Below are 27,831 nucleotides of genomic sequence, written 5' to 3'. Positions count from 1 at the left end.
TGACGGTGTCAACAGTCACAAAGACGGTGTCCACAGTCACGGAGACGGTGTCCACAGTCACGGAGACGGTGTCCACAGTCATAGTGACGGTGTCCACAGTAACGAAGACGGTGTCCACAGTCACGGCGACGGTGTCCACAGTCATTGTGACGGTGTCCACAGTCATAGTGACGGTGTTCACAGTCATAGTGATGGTGTTCACAGTCATAGTGACGGTGTTCACAGTGATAGTGACGGTGTCCACAGTTACGGAGACAGTGTCCACAGTCACAGAGACGGTGTGCACAGACACAGAGACGGTGTCCACAGTCATATTGACGGTGTCCACAGTCACGGAGACGGTGTCCACAGTCACAGAGACGGTGTCCACATCCACAATGACGGTGTCCACAGTCACGGAGACGGTGGCCACAGTCTCGGAGTCGGTGTCCACAGTCACGGAGACGGTGTCCACATCCACAATGACGGTGTCCACAGTCACGGAGACGGTGTCCACAGTCTCGGAGACGGTGTCCACATCCACAATGACGGTGTCCACAGTCTCGGAGACGGTGTCCACAGTCTCGGAGACGGTGTCCACAGTCACGGAGACGGTGTCCACAGTCATAGTGACGGTGTCCACAGTCATAGTGACGGTGTCCACAGTCAGGTAGACGGTGTCCACAGTCATATTAACGGTGTCCACAGTCATAGTGACGTTGTCCACAGTCACGGAGACGGTGTCCACAGTCACGGTGACGGTGTCCACAGTCACGGAGACGGTGTCCACAGTCACAGGTACGTTGTCCACAGTCATAGTGACGGTGTCCACAGTTATTGTGACGGTGTCCACTGTCATAGTGACGGTGTCCACAGTCATAGTGATGGTGTCCACAGTCATAGTGACGGTGTCCACAGTCACGGAGACGGTGTCAACAGTCGTAGTGACGGTGTCCACAGTCACGGAGACGGTGTCCACAGTCATAGTGACGGTGTCCACAGTCACGAAGGCGGTGTCCACAGTCACGGAGACGGTGTCCACAGTCACAAAGACGGTGTCCACAGTCACGGAGACGGTGTTAACAATCATAGTGGCGTGTCCACAGTCAGATTGACGGTGTCCACAGTCACAGAGACGGTGTCCACATTCATGGAAACTGTCTCCACAGTCACGGAGACGGTGTCCACATTCATAGTGACGGTGTCCACAGTCACGGAGACGGTGTCCACAGTCACGGAGACGGTGTCCACAGTCATAGTGACGATGTCTACAGTCATAGTGACGGTGTCAACAGTCACGGAGACGGTGTCCACAGTCATAGTGACGGTGTCCACATTCACCGAGACGGTGTCCACAGTCACCGAGACGGTGTCCAAAGTCATATTGACGGTGTCCACAGTCATAGTGACGGTGTCCACAGTCATAGTGACGGTGTCCTTAGTCACGGAGATGGTGTCCACAGTCACGGAGACCGTGTCCACAGTCATAGTAACGGTGTCCACAGTCACGGAGACGGTGTTCACTGTCAAGGAGATGGTGTCCACAGTCATAGTGACGGTGTCCACAATCACGGAGACGGTGTCCACAGTCACGGTGACGGTGTCCAAAGTCATATTGACTGTGTCCACAGCTATAGTGACGGTATCCACAGTTATTGTGACGGTGTCCACATTCATAGTGACGGTGTCCACAGTCACTGAGATGGAGTCCACAGTCATAGTGACGGTGTCCACAGTCATAGTGACGGTGTCCACAGTCACGGAGACGGTGTCAACAGTCGTAGTGACGGTGTCCACAGTCACGGAGACGGTGTCCACAGTCATAGTGACGGTGTCAACAGTCACAAAGACGGTGTCTACAGTCACGGAGACGGTGTCAACAGTCATTGTGACGGTGTCCACAGTCACGGAGACGGTGTCCACAATCACAGAGACGGTGTCCACAGTCACGGAGACGGTGTCCACAGTCACGGAGACGGTGTCCACAGTCACGGAGACGGTGTCCACAGTCATAGTAACGGTGTCCACAGTCACGGAGACGGTGTCCACAGTCACGGAGACCGTATCCACAGTCATAGTAACGGTGTCCACAGTCACGGAGACGGTGTTCACTGTCAAGGAGATGGTGTCCACAGTCATAGTGACGGTGTCCACAATCACGGAGACGGTGTCCACAGTCACGGTGACGGTGTCCAAAGTCATATTGACGGTGTCCACAGTTATAGTGACGGTGTCCACAGTTATTGTGACGGTGTCCACATTCATAGCGACGGTGTCCACAGTCACTGAGATGGTGTCCACAGTCATAGTGACGGTGTCCACAGTCATAGTGATGGTGTCCACAGTCACGGAGTCGGTGTCAACAGTCGTAGTGACGGTGTCCACAGTCACAGAGACGGTGTCCACAGTCATACTGACGGTGTCAACAGTCACAAAGACGGTGTCTACAGTCACGGAGACGGTGTGCACAGTCACGAAGACGGTGTGCACAGTCACGGAGACGGTGTCCACAGTCATAGTGACGGTGTCCACAGTAACGAAGACGGTGTCCACAGTCACGGCGACGGTGTCCACAGTCATTGTGACGGTGTCCACAGTCATAGTGACGGTGTTCACAGTCATAGTGATGGTGTTCACAGTCATAGTGACGGTGTTCACAGTGATAGTGACGGTGTCCACAGTTACGGAGACAGTGTCCACAGTCACAGAGACGGTGTGCACAGACACAGAGACGGTGTCCACAGTCATATTGACGGTGTCCACAGTCACGGAGACGGTGTCCACAATCACAGAGACGGTGTCCACATCCACAATGACGGTGTCCACAGTCACGGAGACGGTGGCCACAGTCTCGGAGTCGGTGTCCACAGTCACGGAGACGGTGTCCACATCCACAATGACGGTGTCCACAGTCACGGAGACGGTGTCCACAGTCTCGGAGACGGTGTCCACATCCACAATGACGGTGTCCACAGTCTCGGAGACGGTGTCCACAGTCTCGGAGACGGTGTCCACAGTCACGGAGACGGTGTCCACAGTCATAGTGACGGTGTCCACAGTCATAGTGACGGTGTCCACAGTCAGGTAGACGGTGTCCACAGTCATATTAACGGTGTCCACAGTCATAGTGACGTTGTCCACAGTCACGGAGACGGTGTCCACAGTCACGGTGACGGTGTCCACAGTCACGGAGACGGTGTCCACAGTCACAGGTACGTTGTCCACAGTCATAGTGACGGTGTCCACAGTTATTGTGACGGTGTCCACTGTCATAGTGACGGTGTCCACAGTCATAGTGATGGTGTCCACAGTCATAGTGACGGTGTCTACAGTCACGGAGACGGTGTCCACAGTCATAGTGACGGTGTCCACAGTCACGGAGACGGTGTCCACAGTCATTAACGGTGTCCACAGTCATAGTGACGGTGTCCACAGTCACGGAGACGGTGTCCACAGTCACGGTGATGGTGTCCACAGTCACGAAGACGGTGTGCACAGTCACGAAGACGGTGTGCACAGTCACGGAGACGGTGTCCACAGTCATAGTGACGGTGTGCACAGTCACGAAGACGGTGTGCACAGTCACGGAGACGGTGTCCACAGTCATTGTGACGGTGTCCACAGTCATAGTGACGGTGTTCACAGTCATAGTGATGGTGTTCACAGTCATAGTGACGGTGTTCACAGTGATAGTGACGGTGTCCACAGTCACGGAGACAGTGTCCAGAGTCACAGAGACGGTGTCCACAGACACAGAGACGGTGTCCACAGTCATATTGACGGTGTCCACAGTCACGGAGACGGTGTCCACAGTCACAGAGACGGTGTCCACAGTCTCGGAGTCGGTGTCCACAGTCACGGAGACGGTGTCCACATCCACAATGACGGTGTCCACAGTCACGGAGACGGTGTCCACAGTCTCGGAGACGGTGTCCACATCCACAATGACGGTGTCCACAGTCTCGGAGACGGTGTCCACAGTCTCGGAGACGGTGTCCACAGTCACAGAGACGGTGTCCACAGTCATAGTGACGGTGTCCACAGTCATAGTGACGGTGTCCACAGTCAGGGAGACGGTGTCCACAGTCATATTAACGGTGTCCACAGTCATAGTGACGTTGTCCACAGTCACGGAGACGGTGTCCACAGTAACAGTGACGGTGTCCACAGTCACGGAGACGGTGTCCACAGTCACAGGTACGTTGTCCACAGTCATAGTGACGGTGTCCACAGTTATTGTGACGGTGTCCACTGTCATAGTGACGGTGTCGACAGTCATAGTGATGGTGTCCACAGTCATAGTGACGGTGTCCACAGTCACGGAGACGGTGTCAACAGTCGTAGTGACGGTGTCCACAGTCACGGAGACGGTGTCCACAGTCATAGTGACGGTGTCCACAGTCACGAAGGCGGTGTCCACAGTCACGGAGACGGTGTCCACAGTCACAAAGACGGTGTCCACAGTCACGGAGACGCTGTTAACAATCATAGTGGCGTTGTCCACAGTCACGGAGACGGTGTCCACATTCATAGTGACGGTGTCCACAGTCACGGAGACGGTGTCCACAGTCATAGTGACGATGTCTACAGTCATAGTGACGATGTCCACAGTCACGGAGACGGTGTCCACAGTCATAGTGACGGTGTCCACAGTCACCGAGACGGTGTCCACAGTCACCGAGACGGTGTCCAAAGTCATATTGACGGTGTCCACAGTCATAGTGACGGTGTCCACAGTCATAGTGACGGTGTCCTTAGTCACGGAGACGGTGTCCACAGTCACGGAGACCGTATCCACAGTCATAGTAACGGTGTCCACAGTCACGGAGACGGTGTTCACTGTCAAGGAGATGGTGTCCACAGTCATAGTGACGGTGTCCACAATCACGGAGACGGTGTCCACAGTCACGGTGACGGTGTCCAAAGTCATATTGACGGTGTCCACAGTTATAGTGACGGTGTCCACTGTTATTGTGACGGTGTCCACATTCATAGCGACGGTGTCCACAGTCACTGAGATGGTGTCCACAGTCATAGTGACGGTGTCCACAGTCATAGTGACGGTGTCCACAGTCACGGAGTCGGTGTCAACAGTCGTAGTGACGGTGTCCACAGTCACAGAGACGGTGTCCACAGTCATACTGACGGTGTCAACAGTCACAAAGACGGTGTCTACAGTCACGGAGACGGTGTGCACAGTCACGAAGACGGTGTGCACAGTCACGGAGACGGTGTCCACAGTCATAGTGACGGTGTCCACAGTAACGAAGACGGTGTCCACAGTCACGGCGACGGTGTCCACAGTCATTGTGACGGTGTCCACAGTCATAGTGACGGTGTTCACAGTCATAGTGATGGTGTTCACAGTCATAGTGACGGTGTTCACAGTGATAGTGACGGTGTCCACAGTCACGGAGACGGTGTCCACAGTCACAGAGACGGTGTCCACATCCACAATGACGGTGTCCACAGTCACGGAGACGGTGGCCTCAGTCTCGGAGTCGGTGTCCACAGTCACGGAGACGGTGTCCACATCGACAATGACATTGTCCACAGTCACGGAGACGGTGTCCACAGTCTCGGAGACGGTGTCCACATCCACAATGACGGTGTCCACAGTCTCGGAGACGGTGTCCACAGTCTCGGAGACGGTGTCCACAGTCACGGAGACGGTGTCCACAGTCATAGTGACGGTGTCCACAGTCATAGTAACGGTGTCCACAGTCAAGTAGACGGTGTCCACAGTCATATTAACGGTGTCCACAGTCATAGTGACGTTGTCCACAGTCAAGGAGACGGTGTCCACAGTCACGGTGACGGTGTCCACAGTCACGGAGACGGTGTCCACAGTCACAGGTACGTTGTCCACAGTCATAGTGACGGTGTCCACAGTTATTGTGACGGTGTCCACTGTCATAGTGACGGTGTCCACAGTCATAGTGATGGTGTCCACAGTCATAGTGACGGTGTCCACAGTCACGGAGACGGTGTCCACAGTCATAGTGACGGTGTCCACAGTCACGAAGGCGGTGTCCACAGTCACGGAGACGGTGTCCACAGTCACAAAGACGGTGTCCACAGTCACGGAGACGGTGTTAACAATCATAGTGGCGTTGTCCACAGTCAGATTGACGGTGTCCACAGTCACAGAGACGGTGTCCACATTCATGGAAACTGTCTCCACAGTCACGGAGACGGTGTCCACATTCATAGTGACGGTGTCCACAGTCACGGAGACGGTGTCTACAGTCACGGAGACGGTGTCCACAGTCATAGTGACGATGTCTACAGTCATAGTGACGGTGTCAACAGTCACGGAGACGGTGTCCACAGTCATAGTGACGGTGTCCACATTCACCGAGACGGTGTCCACAGTCACCGAGACGGTGTCCAAAGTCATATTGACGGTGTCCACAGTCATAGTGACGGTGTCCACAGTCATAGTGACGGTGTCCTTAGTCACGGAGATGGTGTCCGCAGTCACGGAGACCGTGTCCACAGTCATAGTAACGGTGTCCACAGTCACGGAGACGGTGTTCACTGTCAAGGAGATGGTGTCCACAGTCATAGTGACGGTGTCCACAATCACGGAGACGGTGTCCACAGTCACGGTGACGGTGTCCAAAGTCATATTGACGGTGTCCACAGCTATAGTGACGGTATCCACAGTTATTGTGACGGTGTCCACATTCATAGTGACGGTGTCCACAGTCACTGAGATGGAGTCCACAGTCATAGTGACGGTGTCCACAGTCATAGTGACGGTGTCCACAGTCACGGAGACGGTGTCAACAGTCGTAGTGACGGTGTCCACAGTCACGGAGACGGTGTCCACAGTCATAGTGACGGTGTCAACAGTCACAAAGACGGTGTCTACAGTCACGGAGACGGTGTCAACAGTCATTGTGACGGTGTCCACAGTCACGGAGACGGTGTCCACAATCACAGAGACGGTGTCCACAGTCACGGAGACGGTGTCCACAGTCACGGAGACGGTGTCCACAGTCACAGGTACGTTGTCCACAGTCATAGTGACGGTGTCCACAGTTATTGTGACGGTGTCCACTGTCATAGTGACGGTGTCCACAGTCATAGTGATGGTGTCCACAGTCATAGTGACGGTGTCCACAGTCACGGAGACGGTGTCAACAGTCGTAGTGACGGTGTCCACAGTCACGGAGACGGTGTCCACAGTCATAGTGACGGTGTCCACAGTCACGAAGGCGGTGTCCACAGTCACGGAGACGGTGTCCACAGTCACAAAGACGGTGTCCACAGTCACGGAGACGGTGTTAACAATCATAGTGGCGTTGTCCACAGTCAGATTGACGGTGTCCACAGTCACAGAGACGGTGTCCACATTCATGGAAACTGTCTCCACAGTCACGGAGACGGTGTCCACATTCATAGTGACGGTGTCCACAGTCACGGAGACGGTGTCTACAGTCACAGTGATGGTGTCCACAGTCACGGAGACGGTGTCCACAGTCACAATGACGGTGTCCACAGTCACGGAGACGGTGTCCACATTCATAGTGACGGTGTCCTCAGTCTCGGAGACGGTGTCCACAGTCATAGTGACGGTGTCAACAGTCACAAAGACGGTGTCCACAGTCACGGAGACGGTGTACACATTCATAGTGACGGTGTCCACAGTCATAGTGACGGTGTCCACAGTCACGGAGATGGTGTCCAGAGTCATAGTGATGGTGTCCACAGTCATAGTGACGGTGTCCACAGTCATAATGACGGTGTCCACAGTCACAGAGACGGTGTCCTCAACCACGGTGACGGTGTCCACAGTCACGGTGACGGTGTCAACAGTCACGGAGACGGTGTCCACAGTCATAGTGACGGTGTCCACAGTCATAGTGACGGTGTCCACAGTCATAATGACGGTGTCCACAGTCACGGAGACGGTGTCCTCAACCACGGTGACGGTGTCCACAGTCACGGAGACGGTGTCCACAACCACAGTGACGGTGTCCACAGTCATAGTGACGGTGTCTACAGTCACGGAGACGGTGTCCACAGTCATAGTGACGGTGTCCACAGTCACGGAGACGGTGTCCACAGTCATTAACGGTGTCCACAGTCATAGTGACGGTGTCCACAGTCACGGAGAAGGTGTCCACAGTCGTAGTGACGGTGTCCACAGTCACGGAGACGGTGTCCACAGTCACGGTGATGGTGTCCACAGTCACGAAGACGGTGTGCACAGTCACGAAGACGGTGTGCACAGTCACGGAGACGGTGTCCACAGTCATAGTGACGGTGTCCACAGTAACGAAGACGGTGTCCACAGTCACGGCGACGGTGTCCACAGTCATTGTGACGGTGTCCACAGTCATAGTGACGGTGTTCACAGTCATAGTGATGGTGTTCACAGTCATAGTGACGGTGTTCACAGTGATAGTGACGGTGTCCACAGTCACGGAGACGGTGTCCACAGACACAGAGACGGTGTCCACAGTCATATTGACGGTGTCCACAGTCACGGAGACGGTGTCCACAGTCACAGAGACGGTGTCCACATCCACAATGACGGTGTCCACAGTCACGGAGACGGTGTCCACAGTCTCGGAGTCGGTGTCCACAGTCACGGAGACGGTGTCCACATCCACAATGACGGTGTCCACATTCATGGAAACTGTCTCCACAGTCACGGAGACGGTGTCCACATTCATAGTGACGGTGTCCACAGTCATAGTGACGGTGTCCACAGTCACAATGACGGTGTCCACAATCATAGTGACGGTGTCCACAGTCACAATGACGGTGTCCACAGTCATAGTGACGGTGTCCACAGTCACGGAGACGGTGTCCACAGTCACGGAGACGCTGTCTACAGTCACAGTGATGGTGTCCACATTCACGGAGACGGTGTCCACAGTCACAATGACGGTGTCCACAGTCACGGAGACGGTGTCCACATTCATAGTGACGGTGTCCACAGTCTCGGAGACGGTATCCACAGTCATAGTGACGGTGTCAACAGTCACAAAGACGGTGTCCACAGTCACAGAGACGGTGTACACATTCATAGTGACGGTGTCCACAGTCATAGTGACGGTGTCCACAGTCACGGAGATGGTGTCCAGAGTCATAGTGACGGTGTCCACAGTCATAATGACGGTGTCCACAGTGACAGAGACGGTGTCCTCAACCACGGTGACGGTGTCCACAGTCACGGTGACGGTGTCAACAGTCACGGAGACGGTGTCCACAGTCATAGTGACGGTGTCCACAGTCATAGTGACGGTGTCCACAGTCATAATGACGGTGTCCACAGTCATAATGACGGTGTCCACAGTCACGGAGACGGTGTCCTCAACCACGGTGACGGTGTCCACAGTCACGGAGACGGTGTCCACAACCACAGTGACGGTGTCCACAGTCATAGTGACGGTGTCTACAGTCACGGAGACGGTGTCCACAGTCATAGTGACGGTGTCCACAGTCACGGAGACGGTGTCTACAGTCACGGAGACGGTGTCCACAGTCATAGTGACGATGTCTACAGTCATAGTGACGGTGTCAACAGTCACGGAGACGGTGTCCACAGTCATAGTGACGGTGTCCACATTCACCGAGACGGTGTCCACAGTCACCGAGACGGTGTCCAAAGTCATATTGACGGTGTCCACAGTCATAGTGACGGTGTCCACAGTCATAGTGACGGTGTCCTTAGTCACGGAGATGGTGTCCACAGTCACGGAGACCGTGTCCACAGTCATAGTAACGGTGTCCACAGTCACGGAGACGGTGTTCACTGTCAAGGAGATGGTGTCCACAGTCATAGTGACGGTGTCCACAATCACGGAGACGGTGTCCACAGTCACGGTGACGGTGTCCAAAGTCATATTGACGGTGTCCACAGCTATAGTGACGGTATCCACAGTTATTGTGACGGTGTCCACATTCATAGTGACGGTGTCCACAGTCACTGAGATGGAGTCCACAGTCATAGTGACGGTGTCCACAGTCATAGTGACGGTGTCCACAGTCACGGAGACGGTGTCAACAGTCGTAGTGACGGTGTCCACAGTCACGGAGACGGTGTCCACAGTCATAGTGACGGTGTCAACAGTCACAAAGACGGTGTCTACAGTCACGGAGACGGTGTCAACAGTCATTGTGACGGTGTCCACAGTCACGGAGACGGTGTCCACAATCACAGAGACGGTGTCCACAGTCACGGAGACGGTGTCCACAGTCACGGAGACGGTGTCCACAGTCACGGAGACGGTGTCCACAGTCATAGTAACGGTGTCCACAGTCACGGAGACGGTGTTCACTGTCAAGGAGATGGTGTCCACAGTCATAGTGACTGTGTCCACAGTCATAGTGACGGTGTCCACAGTCACGGAGACGGTGTCCACTGTCACGGAGACATTGTCCACAGTCACGGAGACGGTGTCCACTGTCACGGAGACGGTGTCCACAGTCATAGTGACGGTGTCCACAGTCACGGAGACGGTGCCCACAGTCACGGAGACGGTGTCTACAGTCACAGTGATGGTGTCCACAGTCATGGAGACGGTGTCCACAGTCACAATGACGGTGTCCACAGTCACGGAGACGGGGCCCACAGTTTCTCAGACGGTGTCCACAGTCACGCAGACGGTGTCCACAGTCATAGTGACGGTGTCCACAGTCACAATGACGGTGTCCACAGTCATAGTGACGGTGTCCACAGTCACGGAGACGGTGTCCACAGTCACGGAGACGGTGTCAACAGTCATTGTGACGGTGTCCACAGTCACAGAGACGGTGTCCACAATCACAGAGACGGTGTCCACAGTCACGGAGACGGTGTCCACAGTCACGGAGACGGTGTCCACAGTCACGGAGACGGTGTCCACAGTCATAGTAACGGCGTCCACAGTCACGGAGACGGTGTTCACTGTCAAGGAGATGGTGTCCACAGTCATAGTGACGGTGTCCACAGTCATAGTGACGGTGTCCACAGTCACGGAGACGGTGTCCACAGTCACGGAGACGGTGTCCACAGTCACGGAGACGGTGTCCACAGTCACAGAGACGGTGTCCACAGTCACGGAGACGGTGTCCACAGTCACGGAGACGGTGTCCACAGTCATAGTGACGGTGTCCACAGTCACAATGACGGTGTCCACAGTCACGAAGACGGTGTCCACAGTCATAGTGACGGTGTCCACAGTCACGGAGACGGTGCCCACAGTCACAGAAACGGTGTCCACAGTCACAATGACGGTGTCCACAGTCACGGAGACGGGGCCCACAGTTTCGGAGACGGTGTCCACAGTCACGGAGACGGTGTCCACAGTCATAGTGACGGTGTCCAGAGTCACAATGACGGTGTCCACAGTCATAGTGACGGTGTCCACAGTCACAATGACGGTGTCCACAGTCATAGTGACGGTGTCCACAGTGACGGAGACGGTGCCCACAGTCACGGAGACGGTGTCTACAGTCACAGTGATGGTGTCCACAGTCACGGAGACGGTGTCCACAGTCACAATGACGGTGTCCACAGTCACGGAGACGGTGTCCACATTCATAGTGACGGTGTCCTCAGTCTCGGAGACGGTGTCCACAGTCATAGTGACGGTGTCAACAGTCACAAAGACGGTGTCCACAGTCACGGAGACGGTGTACACATTCATAGTGACGGTGTCCACAGTCATAGTGACGGTGTCCACAGTCACGGAGATGGTGTCCAGAGTCATAGTGATGGTGTCCACAGTCATAGTGACGGTGTCCACAGTCATAATGACGGTGTCCACAGTCACAGAGACGGTGTCCTCAACCACGGTGACGGTGTCCACAGTCACGGTGACGGTGTCAACAGTCACGGAGACGGTGTCCACAGTCATAGTGACGGTGTCCACAGTCATAGTGACGGTGTCCACAGTCATAATGACGGTGTCCACAGTCACGGAGACGGTGTCCTCAACCACGGTGACGGTGTCCACAGTCACGGAGACGGTGTCCACAACCACAGTGACGGTGTCCACAGTCATAGTGACGGTGTCTACAGTCACGGAGACGGTGTCCACAGTCATAGTGACGGTGTCCACAGTCACGGAGACGGTGTCCACAGTCATTAACGGTGTCCACAGTCATAGTGACGGTGTCCACAGTCACGGAGAAGGTGTCCACAGTCATAGTGACGGTGTCCACAGTCACGGAGACGGTGTCCACAGTCACGGTGATGGTGTCCACAGTCACGAAGACGGTGTGCACAGTCACGAAGACGGTGTGCACAGTCACGGAGACGGTGTCCACAGTCATAGTGACGGTGTCCACAGTAACGAAGACGGTGTCCACAGTCACGGCGACGGTGTCCACAGTCATTGTGACGGTGTCCACAGTCATAGTGACGGTGTTCACAGTCATAGTGATGGTGTTCACAGTCATAGTGACGGTGTTCACAGTGATAGTGACGGTGTCCACAGTCACGGAGACGGTGTCCACAGACACAGAGACGGTGTCCACAGTCATATTGACGGTGTCCACAGTCACGGAGACGGTGTCCACAGTCACAGAGACGGTGTCCACATCCACAATGACGGTGTCCACAGTCACGGAGACGGTGTCCACAGTCTCGGAGTCGGTGTCCACAGTCACGGAGACGGTGTCCACATCCACAATGACGGTGTCCACATTCATGGAAACTGTCTCCACAGTCACGGAGACGGTGTCCACATTCATAGTGACGGTGTCCACAGTCATAGTGACGGTGTCCACAGTCACAATGACGGTGTCCACAATCATAGTGACGGTGTCCACAGTCACAATGACGGTGTCCACAGTCATAGTGACGGTGTCCACAGTCACGGAGACGGTGTCCACAGTCACGGAGACGCTGTCTACAGTCACAGTGATGGTGTCCACATTCACGGAGACGGTGTCCACAGTCACAATGACGGTGTCCACAGTCACGGAGACGGTGTCCACATTCATAGTGACGGTGTCCACAGTCTCGGAGACGGTATCCACAGTCATAGTGACGGTGTCAACAGTCACAAAGACGGTGTCCACAGTCACAGAGACGGTGTACACATTCATAGTGACGGTGTCCACAGTCATAGTGACGGTGTCCACAGTCACGGAGATGGTGTCCAGAGTCATAGTGACGGTGTCCACAGTCATAATGACGGTGTCCACAGTGACAGAGACGGTGTCCTCAACCACGGTGACGGTGTCCACAGTCACGGTGACGGTGTCAACAGTCACGGAGACGGTGTCCACAGTCATAGTGACGGTGTCCACAGTCATAGTGACGGTGTCCACAGTCATAATGACGGTGTCCACAGTCATAATGACGGTGTCCACAGTCACGGAGACGGTGTCCTCAACCACGGTGACGGTGTCCACAGTCACGGAGACGGTGTCCACAACCACAGTGACGGTGTCCACAGTCATAGTGACGGTGTCTACAGTCACGGAGACGGTGTCCACAGTCATAGTGACGGTGTCCACAGTCACGGAGACGGTGTCCACAGTCATTAACGGTGTCCACAGTCATAGTGACGGTGTCCACAGTCACGGAGACGGTGTCCACAGTCACGGTGATGGTGTCCACAGTCACGAAGACGGTGTGCACAGTCACGAAGACGGTGTGCACAGTCACGGAGACGGTGTCCACAGTCATAGTGACGGTGTGCACAGTCACGAAGACGGTGTGCACAGTCACGGAGACGGTGTCCACAGTCATTGTGACGGTGTCCACAGTCATAGTGACGGTGTTCACAGTCATAGTGATGGTGTTCACAGTCATAGTGACGGTGTTCACAGTGATAGTGACGGTGTCCACAGTCACGGAGACAGTGTCCAGAGTCACAGAGACGGTGTCCACAGACACAGAGACGGTGTCCACAGTCATATTGACGGTGTCCACAGTCACGGAGACGGTGTCCACAGTCACAGAGACGGTGTCCACAGTCTCGGAGTCGGTGTCCACAGTCACGGAGACGGTGTCCACATCCACAATGACGGTGTCCACAGTCACGGAGACGGTGTCCACAGTCTCGGAGACGGTGTCCACATCCACAATGACGGTGTCCACAGTCTCGGAGACGGTGTCCACAGTCTCGGAGACGGTGTCCACAGTCACGGAGACGGTGTCCACAGTCATAGTGACGGTGTCCACAGTCATAGTGACGGTGTCCACAGTCAGGGAGACGGTGTCCACAGTCATATTAACGGTGTCCACAGTCATAGTGACGTTGTCCACAGTCACGGAGACGGTGTCCACAGTAACAGTGACGGTGTCCACAGTCACGGAGACGGTGTCCACAGTCACAGGTACGTTGTCCACAGTCATAGTGACGGTGTCCACAGTTATTGTGACGGTGTCCACTGTCATAGTGACGGTGTCGACAGTCATAGTGATGGTGTCCACAGTCATAGTGACGGTGTCCACAGTCACGGAGACGGTGTCAACAGTCGTAGTGACGGTGTCCACAGTCACGGAGACGGTGTCCACAGTCATAGTGACGGTGTCCACAGTCACGAAGGCGGTGTCCACAGTCACGGAGACGGTGTCCACAGTCACAAAGACGGTGTCCACAGTCACGGAGACGCTGTTAACAATCATAGTGGCGTTGTCCACAGTCACGGAGACGGTGTCCACATTCATAGTGACGGTGTCCACAGTCACGGAGACGGTGTCCACAGTCATAGTGACGATGTCTACAGTCATAGTGACGGTGTCCACAGTCACGGAGACGGTGTCCACAGTCATAGTGACGGTGTCCACAGTCACCGAGACGGTGTCCACAGTCACCGAGACGGTGTCCAAAGTCATATTGACGGTGTCCACAGTCATAGTGACGGTGTCCACAGTCATAGTGACGGTGTCCTTAGTCACGGAGACGGTGTCCACAGTCACGGAGACCGTATCCACAGTCATAGTAACGGTGTCCACAGTCACGGAGACGGTGTTCACTGTCAAGGAGATGGTGTCCACAGTCATAGTGACGGTGTCCACAATCACGGAGACGGTGTCCACAGTCACGGTGACGGTGTCCAAAGTCATATTGACGGTGTCCACAGTTATAGTGACGGTGTCCACAGTTATTGTGACGGTGTCCACATTCATAGCGACGGTGTCCACAGTCACTGAGATGGTGTCCACAGTCATAGTGACGGTGTCCACAGTCATAGTGACGGTGTCCACAGTCACGGAGTCGGTGTCAACAGTCGTAGTGACGGTGTCCACAGTCACAGAGACGGTGTCCACAGTCATACTGACGGTGTCAACAGTCACAAAGACGGTGTCTACAGTCACGGAGACGGTGTGCACAGTCACGAAGACGGTGTGCACAGTCACGGAGACGGTGTCCACAGTCATAGTGACGGTGTCCACAGTAACGAAGACGGTGTCCACAGTCACGGCGACGGTGTCCACAGTCATTGTGACGGTGTCCACAGTCATAGTGACGGTGTTCACAGTCATAGTGATGGTGTTCACAGTCATAGTGACGGTGTTCACAGTGATAGTGACGGTGTCCACAGTCACGGAGACGGTGTCCACAGTCACAGAGACGGTGTCCACATCCACAATGACGGTGTCCACAGTCACGGAGACGGTGGCCACAGTCTCGGAGTCGGTGTCCACAGTCACGGAGACGGTGTCCACATCCACAATGACATTGTCCACAGTCACGGAGACGGTGTCCACAGTCTCGGAGACGGTGTCCACATCCACAATGACGGTGTCCACAGTCTCGGAGACGGTGTCCACAGTCTCGGAGACGGTGTCCACAGTCACGGAGACGGTGTCCACAGTCATAGTGACGGTGTCCACAGTCATAGTAACGGTGTCCACAGTCAGGTAGACGGTGTCCACAGTCATATTAACGGTGTCCACAGTCATAGTGACGTTGTCCACAGTCACGGAGACGGTGTCCACAGTCACGGTGACGGTGTCCACAGTCACGGAGACGGTGTCCACAGTCACAGGTACGTTGTCCACAGTCATAGTGACGGTGTCCACAGTTATTGTGACGGTGTCCACTGTCATAGTGACGGTGTCCACAGTCATAGTGATGGTGTCCACAGTCATAGTGACGGTGTCCACAGTCACGGAGACGGTGTCAACAGTCGTAGTGACGGTGTCCACAGTCACGGAGACGGTGTCCACAGTCATAGTGACGGTGTCCACAGTCACGAAGGCGGTGTCCACAGTCACGGAGACGGTGTCCACAGTCACAAAGACGGTGTCCACAGTCACGGAGACGGTGTTAACAATCATAGTGGCGTTGTCCACAGTCAGATTGACGGTGTCCACAGTCACAGAGACGGTGTCCACATTCATGGAAACTGTCTCCACAGTCACGGAGACGGTGACCACATTCATAGTGACGGTGTCCACAGTCACGGAGACGGTGTCTACAGTCACGGAGACGGTGTCCACAGTCATAGTGACGATGTCTACAGTCATAGTGACGGTGTCAACAGTCACGGAGACGGTGTCCACAGTCATAGTGACGGTGTCCACATTCACCGAGACGGTGTCCACAGTCACCGAGACGGTGTCCAAAGTCATATTGACGGTGTCCACAGTCATAGTGACGGTGTCCACAGTCATAGTGACGGTGTCCTTAGTCACGGAGATGGTGTCCACAGTCACGGAGACCGTGTCCACAGTCATAGTAACGGTGTCCACAGTCACGGAGACGGTGTTCACTGTCAAGGAGATGGTGTCCACAGTCATAGTGACGGTGTCCACAATCACGGAGACGGTGTCCACAGTCACGGTGACGGTGTCCAAAGTCATATTGACGGTGTCCGCAGCTATAGTGACGGTATCCACAGTTATTGTGACGGTGTCCACATTCATAGTGACGGTGTCCACAGTCACTGAGATGGAGTCCACAGTCATAGTGACGGTGTCCACAGTCATAGTGACGGTGTCCACAGTCACGGAGACGGTGTCAACAGTCGTAGTGACGGTGTCCACAGTCACGGAGACGGTGTCCACAGTCATAGTGACGGTGTCAACAGTCACAAAGACGGTGTCTACAGTCACGGAGACGGTGTCAACAGTCATTGTGACGGTGTCCACAGTCACGGAGACGGTGTCCACAATCACAGAGACGGTGTCCACAGTCACGGAGACGGTGTCCACAGTCACGGAGACGGTGTCCACAGTCACAGGTACGTTGTCCACAGTCATAGTGACGGTGTCCACAGTTATTGTGACGGTGTCCACTGTCATAGTGACGGTGTCCACAGTCATAGTGATGGTGTCCACAGTCATAGTGACGGTGTCCACAGTCACGGAGACGGTGTCAACAGTCGTAGTGACGGTGTCCACAGTCACGGAGACGGTGTCCACAGTCATAGTGACGGTGTCCACAGTCACGAAGGCGGTGTCCACAGTCACGGAGACGGTGTCCACAGTCACAAAGACGGTGTCCACAGTCACGGAGACGGTGTTAACAATCATAGTGGCGTTGTCCACAGTCAGATTGACGGTGTCCACAGTCACAGAGACGGTGTCCACATTCATGGAAACTGTCTCCACAGTCACGGAGACGGTGTCCACATTCATAGTGACGGTGTCCACAGTCACGGAGACGGTGTCTACAGTCACGGAGACGGTGTCCACAGTCATAGTGACGATGTCTACAGTCATAGTGACGGTGTCAACAGTCACGGAGACGGTGTCCACAGTCATAGTGACGGTGTCCACATTCACCGAGACGGTGTCCACAGTCACCGAGACGGTGTCCAAAGTCATATTGACGGTGTCCACAGTCATAGTGACGGTGTCCACAGTCATAGTGACGGTGTCCTTAGTCACGGAGATGGTGTCCACAGTCACGGAGACCGTGTCCACAGTCATAGTAACGGTGTCCACAGTCACGGAGACGGTGTTCACTGTCAAGGAGATGGTGTCCACAGTCATAGTGACGGTGTCCACAATCACGGAGACGGTGTCCACAGTCACGGTGACGGTGTCCAAAGTCATATTGACGGTGTCCACAGCTATAGTGACGGTATCCACAGTTATTGTGACGGTGTCCACATTCATAGTGACGGTGTCCACAGTCACTGAGATGGAGTCCACAGTCATAGTGACGGTGTCCACAGTCATAGTGACGGTGTCCACAGTCACGGAGACGGTGTCAACAGTCGTAGTGACGGTGTCCACAGTCACGGAGACGGTGTCCACAGTCATAGTGACGGTGTCAACAGTCACAAAGACGGTGTCTACAGTCACGGAGACGGTGTCAACAGTCATTGTGACGGTGTCCACAGTCACGGAGACGGTGTCCACAATCACAGAGACGGTGTCCACAGTCACGGAGACGGTGTCCACAGTCACGGAGACGGTGTCCACAGTCATTGTGACGGTGTCCACAGTCATAGTAACGGTGTCCACAGTCACGGAGACGGTGTTCACTGTCAAGGAGATGGTGTCCACAGTCATAGTGACTGTGTCCACAGTCATAGTGACGGTGTCCACAGTCACGGAGACGGTGTCCACTGTCACGGAGACATTGTCCACAGTCACGGAGACGGTGTCCACAGTCACGGAGACGGTGTCCACAGTCATAGTGACGGTGTCCACAGTCACGGAGACGGTGCCCACAGTCACGGAGACGGTGTCTACAGTCACAGTGATGGTGTCCACAGTCACGGAGACGGTGTCCACAGTCACAATGACGGTGTCGACAGTCACGGAGACGGGGCCCACAGTTTCTCAGACGGTGTCCACAGTCACGCAGACGGTGTCCACAGTCATAATGACGGTGTCCACAGTCACAATGACGGTGTCCACAGTCATAGTGACGGTGTCCACAGTCACGGAGACGGTGCCCACAGTCACGGAGACGGTGTCTACAGTCATTGTGACGGTGTCCACAGTCACTGAGACGGTGTCCACAATCATAGAGACGGTGTCCACAGTCACGGAGACGGTGTCCACAGTCACGGAGACGGTGTCCACAGTCACAGAGACGGTGTCCACAGTCATAGTAACGGCGTCCACAGTCACGGAGACGGTGTTCACTGTCAAGGAGATGGTGTCCACAGTCATAGTGACGGTGTCCACAGTCATAGTGACGGTGTCCACAGTCACGGAGACGGTGTCCACAGTCACGGAGACGGTGTCCACAGTCACGGAGACGGTGTCCACAGTCACGGAGACGGTGTCCACAGTCACGGAGACGGTGTCCACAGTCACGGAGACGGTGTCCACAGTCACGGAGACGGTGTCCACAGTCATAGTGACGGTGTCCACAGTCACAATGACGGTGTCCACAGTCACGAAGACGGTGTCCACAGTCATAGTGACGGTGTCCACAGTCACGGAGACGGTGCCCACAGTCACAGAAACGGTGTCCACAGTCACAATGACGGTGTCCACAGTCACGGAGACGGGGCCCACAGTTTCGGAGACGGTGTCCACAGTCACAGAGACGGTGTCCACAGTCATAGTGACGGTGTCCACAGTCACAATGACGGTGTCCACAGTCATAGTGACGGTGTCCACAGTCACAATGACGGTGTCCACAGTCATAGTGACGGTGTCCACAGTCACGGAGACGGTGCCCACAGTCACGGAGACGGTGTCTACAGTCACAGTGATGGTGTCCACAGTCACGGAGACGGTGTCCACAGTCACAATGACGGTGTCCACAGTCACGGAGACGGTGTCCACATTCATAGTGACGGTGTCCTCAGTCTCGGAGACGGTGTCCACAGTCATAGTGACGGTGTCAACAGTCACAAAGACGGTGTCCACAGTCACAGAGACGGTGTACACATTCATAGTGACGGTGTCCACAGTCATAGTGACGGTGTCCACAGTCACGGAGATGGTGTCCAGAGTCATAGTGATGGTGTCCACAGTCATAGTGACGGTGTCCACAGTCATAATGACGGTGTCCACAGTCACAGAGACGGTGTCCTCAACCACGGTGACGGTGTCCACAGTCACGGTGACGGTGTCAACAGTCACGGAGACGGTGTCCACAGTCATAGTGACGGTGTCCACAGTCATAGTGACGGTGTCCACAGTCATAATGACGGTGTCCACAGTCACGGAGACGGTGTCCTCAACCACGGTGACGGTGTCCACAGTCACGGAGACGGTGTCCACAACCACAGTGACGGTGTCCACAGTCATAGTGACGGTGTCTACAGTCACGGAGACGGTGTCCACAGTCATAGTGACGGTGTCCACAGTCACGGAGACGGTGTCCACAGTCATTAACGGTGTCCACAGTCATAGTGACGGTGTCCACAGTCACGGAGAAGGTGTCCACAGTCATAGTGACGGTGTCCACAGTCACGGAGACGGTGTCCACAGTCACGGTGATGGTGTCCACAGTCACGAAGACGGTGTGCACAGTCACGAAGACGGTGTGCACAGTCACGGAGACGGTGTCCACAGTCATAGTGACGGTGTCCACAGTAACGAAGACGGTGTCCACAGTCACGGCGACGGTGTCCACAGTCATTGTGACGGTGTCCACAGTCATAGTGACGGTGTTCACAGTCATAGTGATGGTGTTCACAGTCATAGTGACGGTGTTCACAGTGATAGTGACGGTGTCCACAGTCACGGAGACAGTGTCCACAGTCACAGAGACGGTGTCCACAGACACAGAGACGGTGTCCACAGTCATATTGACGGTGTCCACAGTCACGGAGACGGTGTCCACAGTCACAGAGACGGTGTCCACATCCACAATGACGGTGTCCACAGTCACGGAGACGGTGTCCACAGTCTCGGAGTCGGTGTCCACAGTCACGGAGACGGTGTCCACATCCACAATGACGGTGTCCACATTCATGGAAACTGTCTCCACAGTCACGGAGACGGTGTCCACATTCATAGTGACGGTGTCCACAGTCATAGTGACGGTGTCCACAGTCACAATGACGGTGTCCACAGTCATAGTGACGGTGTCCACAGTCACAATGACGGTGTCCACAGTCATAGTGACGGTGTCCACAGTCACGGAGACGGTGTCCACAGTCACGGAGACGCTGTCTACAGTCACAGTGATGGTGTCCACAGTCACGGAGACGGTGTCCACAGTCACAATGACGGTGTCCACAGTCACGGAGACGGTGTCCACATTCATAGTGACGGTGTCCACAGTCTCGGAGACGGTATCCACAGTCATAGTGACGGTGTCAACAGTCACAAAGACGGTGTCCACAGTCACAGAGACGGTGTACACATTCATAGTGACGGTGTCCACAGTCATAGTGACGGTGTCCACAGTCACGGAGATTGTGTCCAGAGTCATAGTGACGGTGTCCACAGTCATAATGACGGTGTCCACAGTGACAGAGACGGTGTCCTCAACCACGGTGACGGTGTCCACAGTCACGGTGACGGTGTCAACAGTCACGGAGACGGTGTCCACAGTCATAGTGACGGTGTCCACAGTCATAGTAACGGTGTCCACAGTCATAATGACGGTGTCCACAGTCATAATGACGGTGTCCACAGTCACGGAGACGGTGTCCTCAACCACGGTGACGGTGTCCACAGTCACGGAGACGGTGTCCACAACCACAGTGACGGTGTCCACAGTCATAGTGACGGTGTCTACAGTCACGGAGACGGTGTCCACAGTCATAGTGACGGTGTCCACAGTCACGGAGACGGTGTCCACAGTCATTAACGGTGTCCACAGTCATAGTGACGGTGTCCACAGTCACGGAGACGGTGTCCACAGTCATAGTGACGGTGTGCACAGTCACGGAGACGGTGTCCACAGTCACGGTGATGGTGTCCACAGTCACGAAGACGGTGTGCACAGTCACGAAGACGGTGTGCACAGTCACGGAGACGGTGTCCACAGTCATAGTGACGGTGTCCACAGTAACGAAGACGGTGTCCACAGTCACGGCGACGGTGTCCACAGTCATTGTGACGGTGTCCACAGTCATAGTGACGGTGTTCACAGTCATAGTGATGGTGTTCACAGTCATAGTGACGGTGTTCACAGTGATAGTGACGGTGTCCACAGTCACGGAGACAGTGTCCACAGTCACAGAGACGGTGTCCACAGACACAGAGACGGTGTCCACAGTCATATTGACGGTGTCCACAGTCACGGAGACGGTGTCCACAGTCACAGAGACGGTGTCCACAGTCTCGGAGTCGGTGTCCACAGTCACGGAGACGGTGTCCACATCCACAATGACGGTGTCCACAGTCACGGAGACGGTGTCCACAGTCTCGGAGACGGTGTCCACATCCACAATGACGGTGTCCACAGTCTCGGAGACGGTGTCCACAGTCTCGGAGACGGTGTCCACAGTCACGGAGACGGTGTCCACAGTCATAGTGACGGTGTCCACAGTCATAGTGACGGTGTTCACAGTCAGGGAGACGGTGTCCACAGTCATATTAACGGTGTCCACAGTCATAGTGACGTTGTCCACAGTCACGGAGACGGTGTCCACAGTCACAGTGACGGTGTCCACAGTCACGGAGACGGTGTCCACAGTCACAGTGACGGTGTCCACAGTCACGGAGACGGTGTCCACAGTCACAGGTACGTTGTCCACAGTCATAGTGACGGTGTCCACAGTTATTGTGACGATGTCCACTGTCATAGTGACGGTGTCCACAGTCATAGTGATGGTGTCCACAGTCATAGTGACGGTGTCCACAGTCACGGAGACGGTGTCAACAGTCGTAGTGACGGTGTCCACAGTCACGGAGACGGTGTCCACAGTCATAGTGACGGTGTCCACAGTCACGAAGGCGGTGTCCACAGTCACGGAGACGGTGTCCACAGTCACAAAGACGGTGTCCACAGTCACGGAGACGCTGTTAACAATCATAGTGGCGTTGTCCACAGTCACGGAGACGGTGTCCACATTCATAGTGACGGTGTCCACAGTCACGGAGACGGTGTCCACAGTCATAGTGACGATGTCTACAGTCATAGTGACGGTGTCCACAGTCACGGAGACGGTGTCCACAGTCATAGTGACGGTGTCCACAGTCACCGAGACGGTGTCCACAGTCACCGAGACGGTGTCCAAAGTCATATTGACGGTGTCCACAGTCATAGTGACGGTGTCCACAGTTATTGTGACGGTGTCCACATTCATAGCGACGGTGTCCACAGTCACTGAGATGGTGTCCACAGTCATAGTGACGGTGTCCACAGTCATAGTGATGGTGTCCACAGTCACGGAGTCGGTGTCAACAGTCGTAGTGACGGTGTCCACAGTCACAGAGACGGTGTCCACAGTCATACTGACGGTGTCAACAGTCACAAAGACGGTGTCCACAGTCACGGAGACGGTGTCCACAGTCACGGAGACGGTGTCCACAGTCATAGTGACGGTGTCCACAGTAACGAAGACGGTGTCCACAGTCACGGCGACGGTGTCCACAGTCATTGTGACGGTGTCCACAGTCATAGTGACGGTGTTCACAGTCATAGTGATGGTGTTCACAGTCATAGTGACGGTGTTCACAGTGATAGTGACGGTGTCCACAGTTACGGAGACAGTGTCCACAGTCACAGAGACGGTGTGCACAGACACAGAGACGGTGTCCACAGTCATATTGACGGTGTCCACAGTCACGGAGACGGTGTCCACAGTCACAGAGACGGTGTCCACATCCACAATGACGGTGTCCACAGTCACGGAGACGGTGGCCACAGTCTCGGAGTCGGTGTCCACAGTCACGGAGACGGTGTCCACATCCACAATGACGGTGTCCACAGTCACGGAGACGGTGTCCACAGTCTCGGAGACGGTGTCCACATCCACAATGACGGTGTCCACAGTCTCGGAGACGGTGTCCACAGTCTCGGAGACGGTGTCCACAGTCACGGAGACGGTGTCCACAGTCATAGTGACGGTGTCCACAGTCATAGTGACGGTGTCCACAGTCAGGTAGACGGTGTCCACAGTCATATTAACGGTGTCCACAGTCATAGTGACGTTGTCCACAGTCACGGAGACGGTGTCCACAGTCACGGTGACGGTGTCCACAGTCACGGAGACGGTGTCCACAGTCACAGGTACGTTGTCCACAGTCATAGTGACGGTGTCCACAGTTATTGTGACGGTGTCCACTGTCATAGTGACGGTGTCCACAGTCATAGTGATGGTGTCCACAGTCATAGTGACGGTGTCCACAGTCACGGAGACGGTGTCAACAGTCGTAGTGACGGTGTCCACAGTCACGGAGACGGTGTCCACAGTCATAGTGACGGTGTCCACAGTCACGAAGGCGGTGTCCACAGTCACGGAGACGGTGTCCACAGTCACAAAGACGGTGTCCACAGTCACGGAGACGGTGTTAACAATCATAGTGGCGTTGTCCACAGTCAGATTGACGGTGTCCACAGTCACAGAGACGGTGTCCACATTCATGGAAACTGTCTCCACAGTCACGGAGACGGTGTCCACATTCATAGTGACGGTGTCCACAGTCACGGAGACGGTGTCCACAGTCACGGAGACGGTGTCCACAGTCATAGTGACGATGTCTACAGTCATAGTGACGGTGTCAACAGTCACGGAGACGGTGTCCACAGTCATAGTGACGGTGTCCACATTCACCGAGACGGTGTCCACAGTCACCGAGACGGTGTCCAAAGTCATATTGACGGTGTCCACAGTCATAGTGACGGTGTCCACAGTCATAGTGACGGTGTCCTTAGTCACGGAGATGGTGTCCACAGTCACGGAGACCGTGTCCACAGTCATAGTAACGGTGTCCACAGTCACGGAGACGGTGTTCACTGTCAAGGAGATGGTGTCCACAGTCATAGTGACGGTGTCCACAATCACGGAGACGGTGTCCACAGTCACGGTGACGGTGTCCAAAGTCATATTGACTGTGTCCACAGCTAAAGTGACGGTATCCACAGTTATTGTGACGGTGTCCACATTCATAGTGACGGTGTCCACAGTCACTGAGATGGAGTCCACAGTCATAGTGACGGTGTCCACAGTCATAGTGACGGTGTCCACAGTCACGGAGACGGTGTCAACAGTCGTAGTGACGGTGTCCACAGTCACGGAGACGGTGTCCACAGTCATAGTGACGGTGTCAACAGTCACAAAGACGGTGTCTACAGTCACGGAGACGGTGTCAACAGTCATTGTGACGGTGTCCACAGTCACGGAGACGGTGTCCACAATCACAGAGACGGTGTCCACAGTCACGGAGACGGTGTCCACAGTCACGGAGACGGTGTCCACAGTCACGGAGACGGTGTCCACAGTCATAGTAACGGTGTCCACAGTCACGGAGACGGTGTCCACAGTCACGGAGACCGTATCCACAGTCATAGTAACGGTGTCCACAGTCACGGAGACGGTGTTCACTGTCAAGGAGATGGTGTCCACAGTCATAGTGACGGTGTCCACAATCACGGAGACGGTGTCCACAGTCACGGTGACGGTGTCCAAAGTCATATTGACGGTGTCCACAGTTATAGTGACGGTGTCCACAGTTATTGTGACGGTGTCCACATTCATAGCGACGGTGTCCACAGTCACTGAGATGGTGTCCACAGTCATAGTGACGGTGTCCACAGTCATAGTGATGGTGTCCACAGTCACGGAGTCGGTGTCAACAGTCGTAGTGACGGTGTCCACAGTCACAGAGACGGTGTCCACAGTCATACTGACGGTGTCAACAGTCACAAAGACGGTGTCTACAGTCACGGAGACGGTGTGCACAGTCACGAAGACGGTGTGCACAGTCACGGAGACGGTGTCCACAGTCATAGTGACGGTGTCCACAGTAACGAAGACGGTGTCCACAGTCACGGCGACGGTGTCCACAGTCATTGTGACGGTGTCCACAGTCATAGTGACGGTGTTCACAGTCATAGTGATGGTGTTCACAGTCATAGTGACGGTGTTCACAGTGATAGTGACGGTGTCCACAGTTACGGAGACAGTGTCCACAGTCACAGAGACGGTGTGCACAGACACAGAGACGGTGTCCACAGTCATATTGACGGTGTCCACAGTCACGGAGACGGTGTCCACAATCACAGAGACGGTGTCCACATCCACAATGACGGTGTCCACAGTCACGGAGACGGTGGCCACAGTCTCGGAGTCGGTGTCCACAGTCACGGAGACGGTGTCCACATCCACAATGACGGTGTCCACAGTCACGGAGACGGTGTCCACAGTCTCGGAGACGGTGTCCACATCCACAATGACGGTGTCCACAGTCTCGGAGACGGTGTCCACAGTCTCGGAGACGGTGTCCACAGTCACGGAGACGGTGTCCACAGTCATAGTGACGGTGTCCACAGTCATAGTGACGGTGTCCACAGTCAGGTAGACGGTGTCCACAGTCATATTAACGGTGTCCACAGTCATAGTGACGTTGTCCACAGTCACGGAGACGGTGTCCACAGTCACGGTGACGGTGTCCACAGTCACGGAGACGGTGTCCACAGTCACAGGTACGTTGTCCACAGTCATAGTGACGGTGTCCACAGTTATTGTGACGGTGTCCACTGTCATAGTGACGGTGTCCACAGTCATAGTGATGGTGTCCACAGTCATAGTGACGGTGTCCACAGTCACGGAGACGGTGTCAACAGTCGTAGTGACGGTGTCCACAGTCACGGAGACGGTGTCCACAGTCATAGTGACGCTGTCCACAGTCACGAAGGCGGTGTCCACAGTCACGGAGACGGTGTCCACAGTCACAAAGACGGTGTCCACAGTCACGGAGACGGTGTTAACAATCATAGTGGCGTTGTCCACAGTCAGATTGACGGTGTCCACAGTCACAGAGACGGTGTCCACATTCATGGAAACTGTCTCCACAGTCACGGAGACGGTGTCCACATTCATAGTGACGGTGTCCACAGTCACAGAGACGGTGTCCACAGTCACGGAGACGGTGTCCACAGTCATAGTGACGATGTCTACAGTCATAGTGACGGTGTCAACAGTCACGGAGACGGTGTCCACAGTCATAGTGACGGTGTCCACATTCACCGAGACGGTGTCCACAGTCACCGAGACGGTGTCCAAAGTCATATTGACGGTGTCCACAGTCATAGTGACGGTGTCCACAGTCATAGTGACGGTGTCCTTAGTCACGGAGATGGTGTCCACAGTCACGGAGACCGTGTCCACAGTCATAGTAACGGTGTCCACAGTCACGGAGACGGTGTTCACTGTCAAGGAGATGGTGTCCACAGTCATAGTGACGATGTCCACAATCACGGAGACGGTGTCCACAGTCACGGTGACGGTGTCCAAAGTCATATTGACGGTGTCCACAGCTATAGTGACGGTATCCACAGTTATTGTGACGGTGTCCACATTCATAGTGACGGTGTCCACAGTCACTGAGATGGAGTCCACAGTCATAGTGACGGTGTCCACAGTCATAGTGACGGTGTCCACAGTCACGGAGACGGTGTCAACAGTCGTAGTGACGGTGTCCACAGTCACGGAGACGGTGTCCACAGTCATAGTGACGGTGTCAACAGTCACAAAGACGGTGTCTACAGTCACGGAGACGGTGTCAACAGTCATTGTGACGGTGTCCACAGTCACGGAGACGGTGTCCACAATCACAGAGACGGTGTCCACAGTCACGGAGACTGTGTCCACAGTCACGGAGACGGTGTCCACAGTCACGGAGACGGTGTCCACAGTCATAGTGACGGTGTCCACAGTCACGGAGACGGTGCCCACAGTCACGGAGACGGTGTCTACAGTCACAGTGATGGTGTCCACAGTCACGGAGACGGTGTCCACAGACACAATGACGGTGTCCACAGTCACGGAGACGGGGCCCACAGTTTCTGAGACGGTGTCCACAGTCACGGAGACGGTGTCCACAGTCATAGTGACGGTGTCCACAGTCAC

At 54.8% G+C, this 27,831-nt stretch overlaps 1 protein-coding gene across 1 annotated transcript in view; it reads right to left on the bottom strand.

Annotated features, from left to right (window-relative positions):
• Positions 1-26,802, bottom strand: part of LOC138356650 (uncharacterized) — a 44,907-nt gene extending 18,105 nt beyond the window's left edge. Inside the window, exons 1-3 of the mRNA XM_069312841.1 lie at positions 26,530-26,802; positions 15,509-15,652; positions 5,414-5,557 (exon numbers count right to left, since the gene is read on the bottom strand). Coding sequence (XP_069168942.1) covers positions 5,414-5,557; positions 15,509-15,652; positions 26,530-26,802 — 561 coding nt within the window. The remainder of the gene's footprint in view (positions 1-5,413; positions 5,558-15,508; positions 15,653-26,529) is intronic.
• Positions 26,803-27,831: the final 1,029 nt, after the last annotated feature.

This window comes from Procambarus clarkii, chromosome 73 (genome assembly GCF_040958095.1).
Source record: "Procambarus clarkii isolate CNS0578487 chromosome 73, FALCON_Pclarkii_2.0, whole genome shotgun sequence".
NCBI classification, from domain to species: domain Eukaryota; kingdom Metazoa; phylum Arthropoda; class Malacostraca; order Decapoda; family Cambaridae; genus Procambarus; species Procambarus clarkii.
This window is presented reverse-complemented; position numbering and strand designations above follow the sequence as displayed.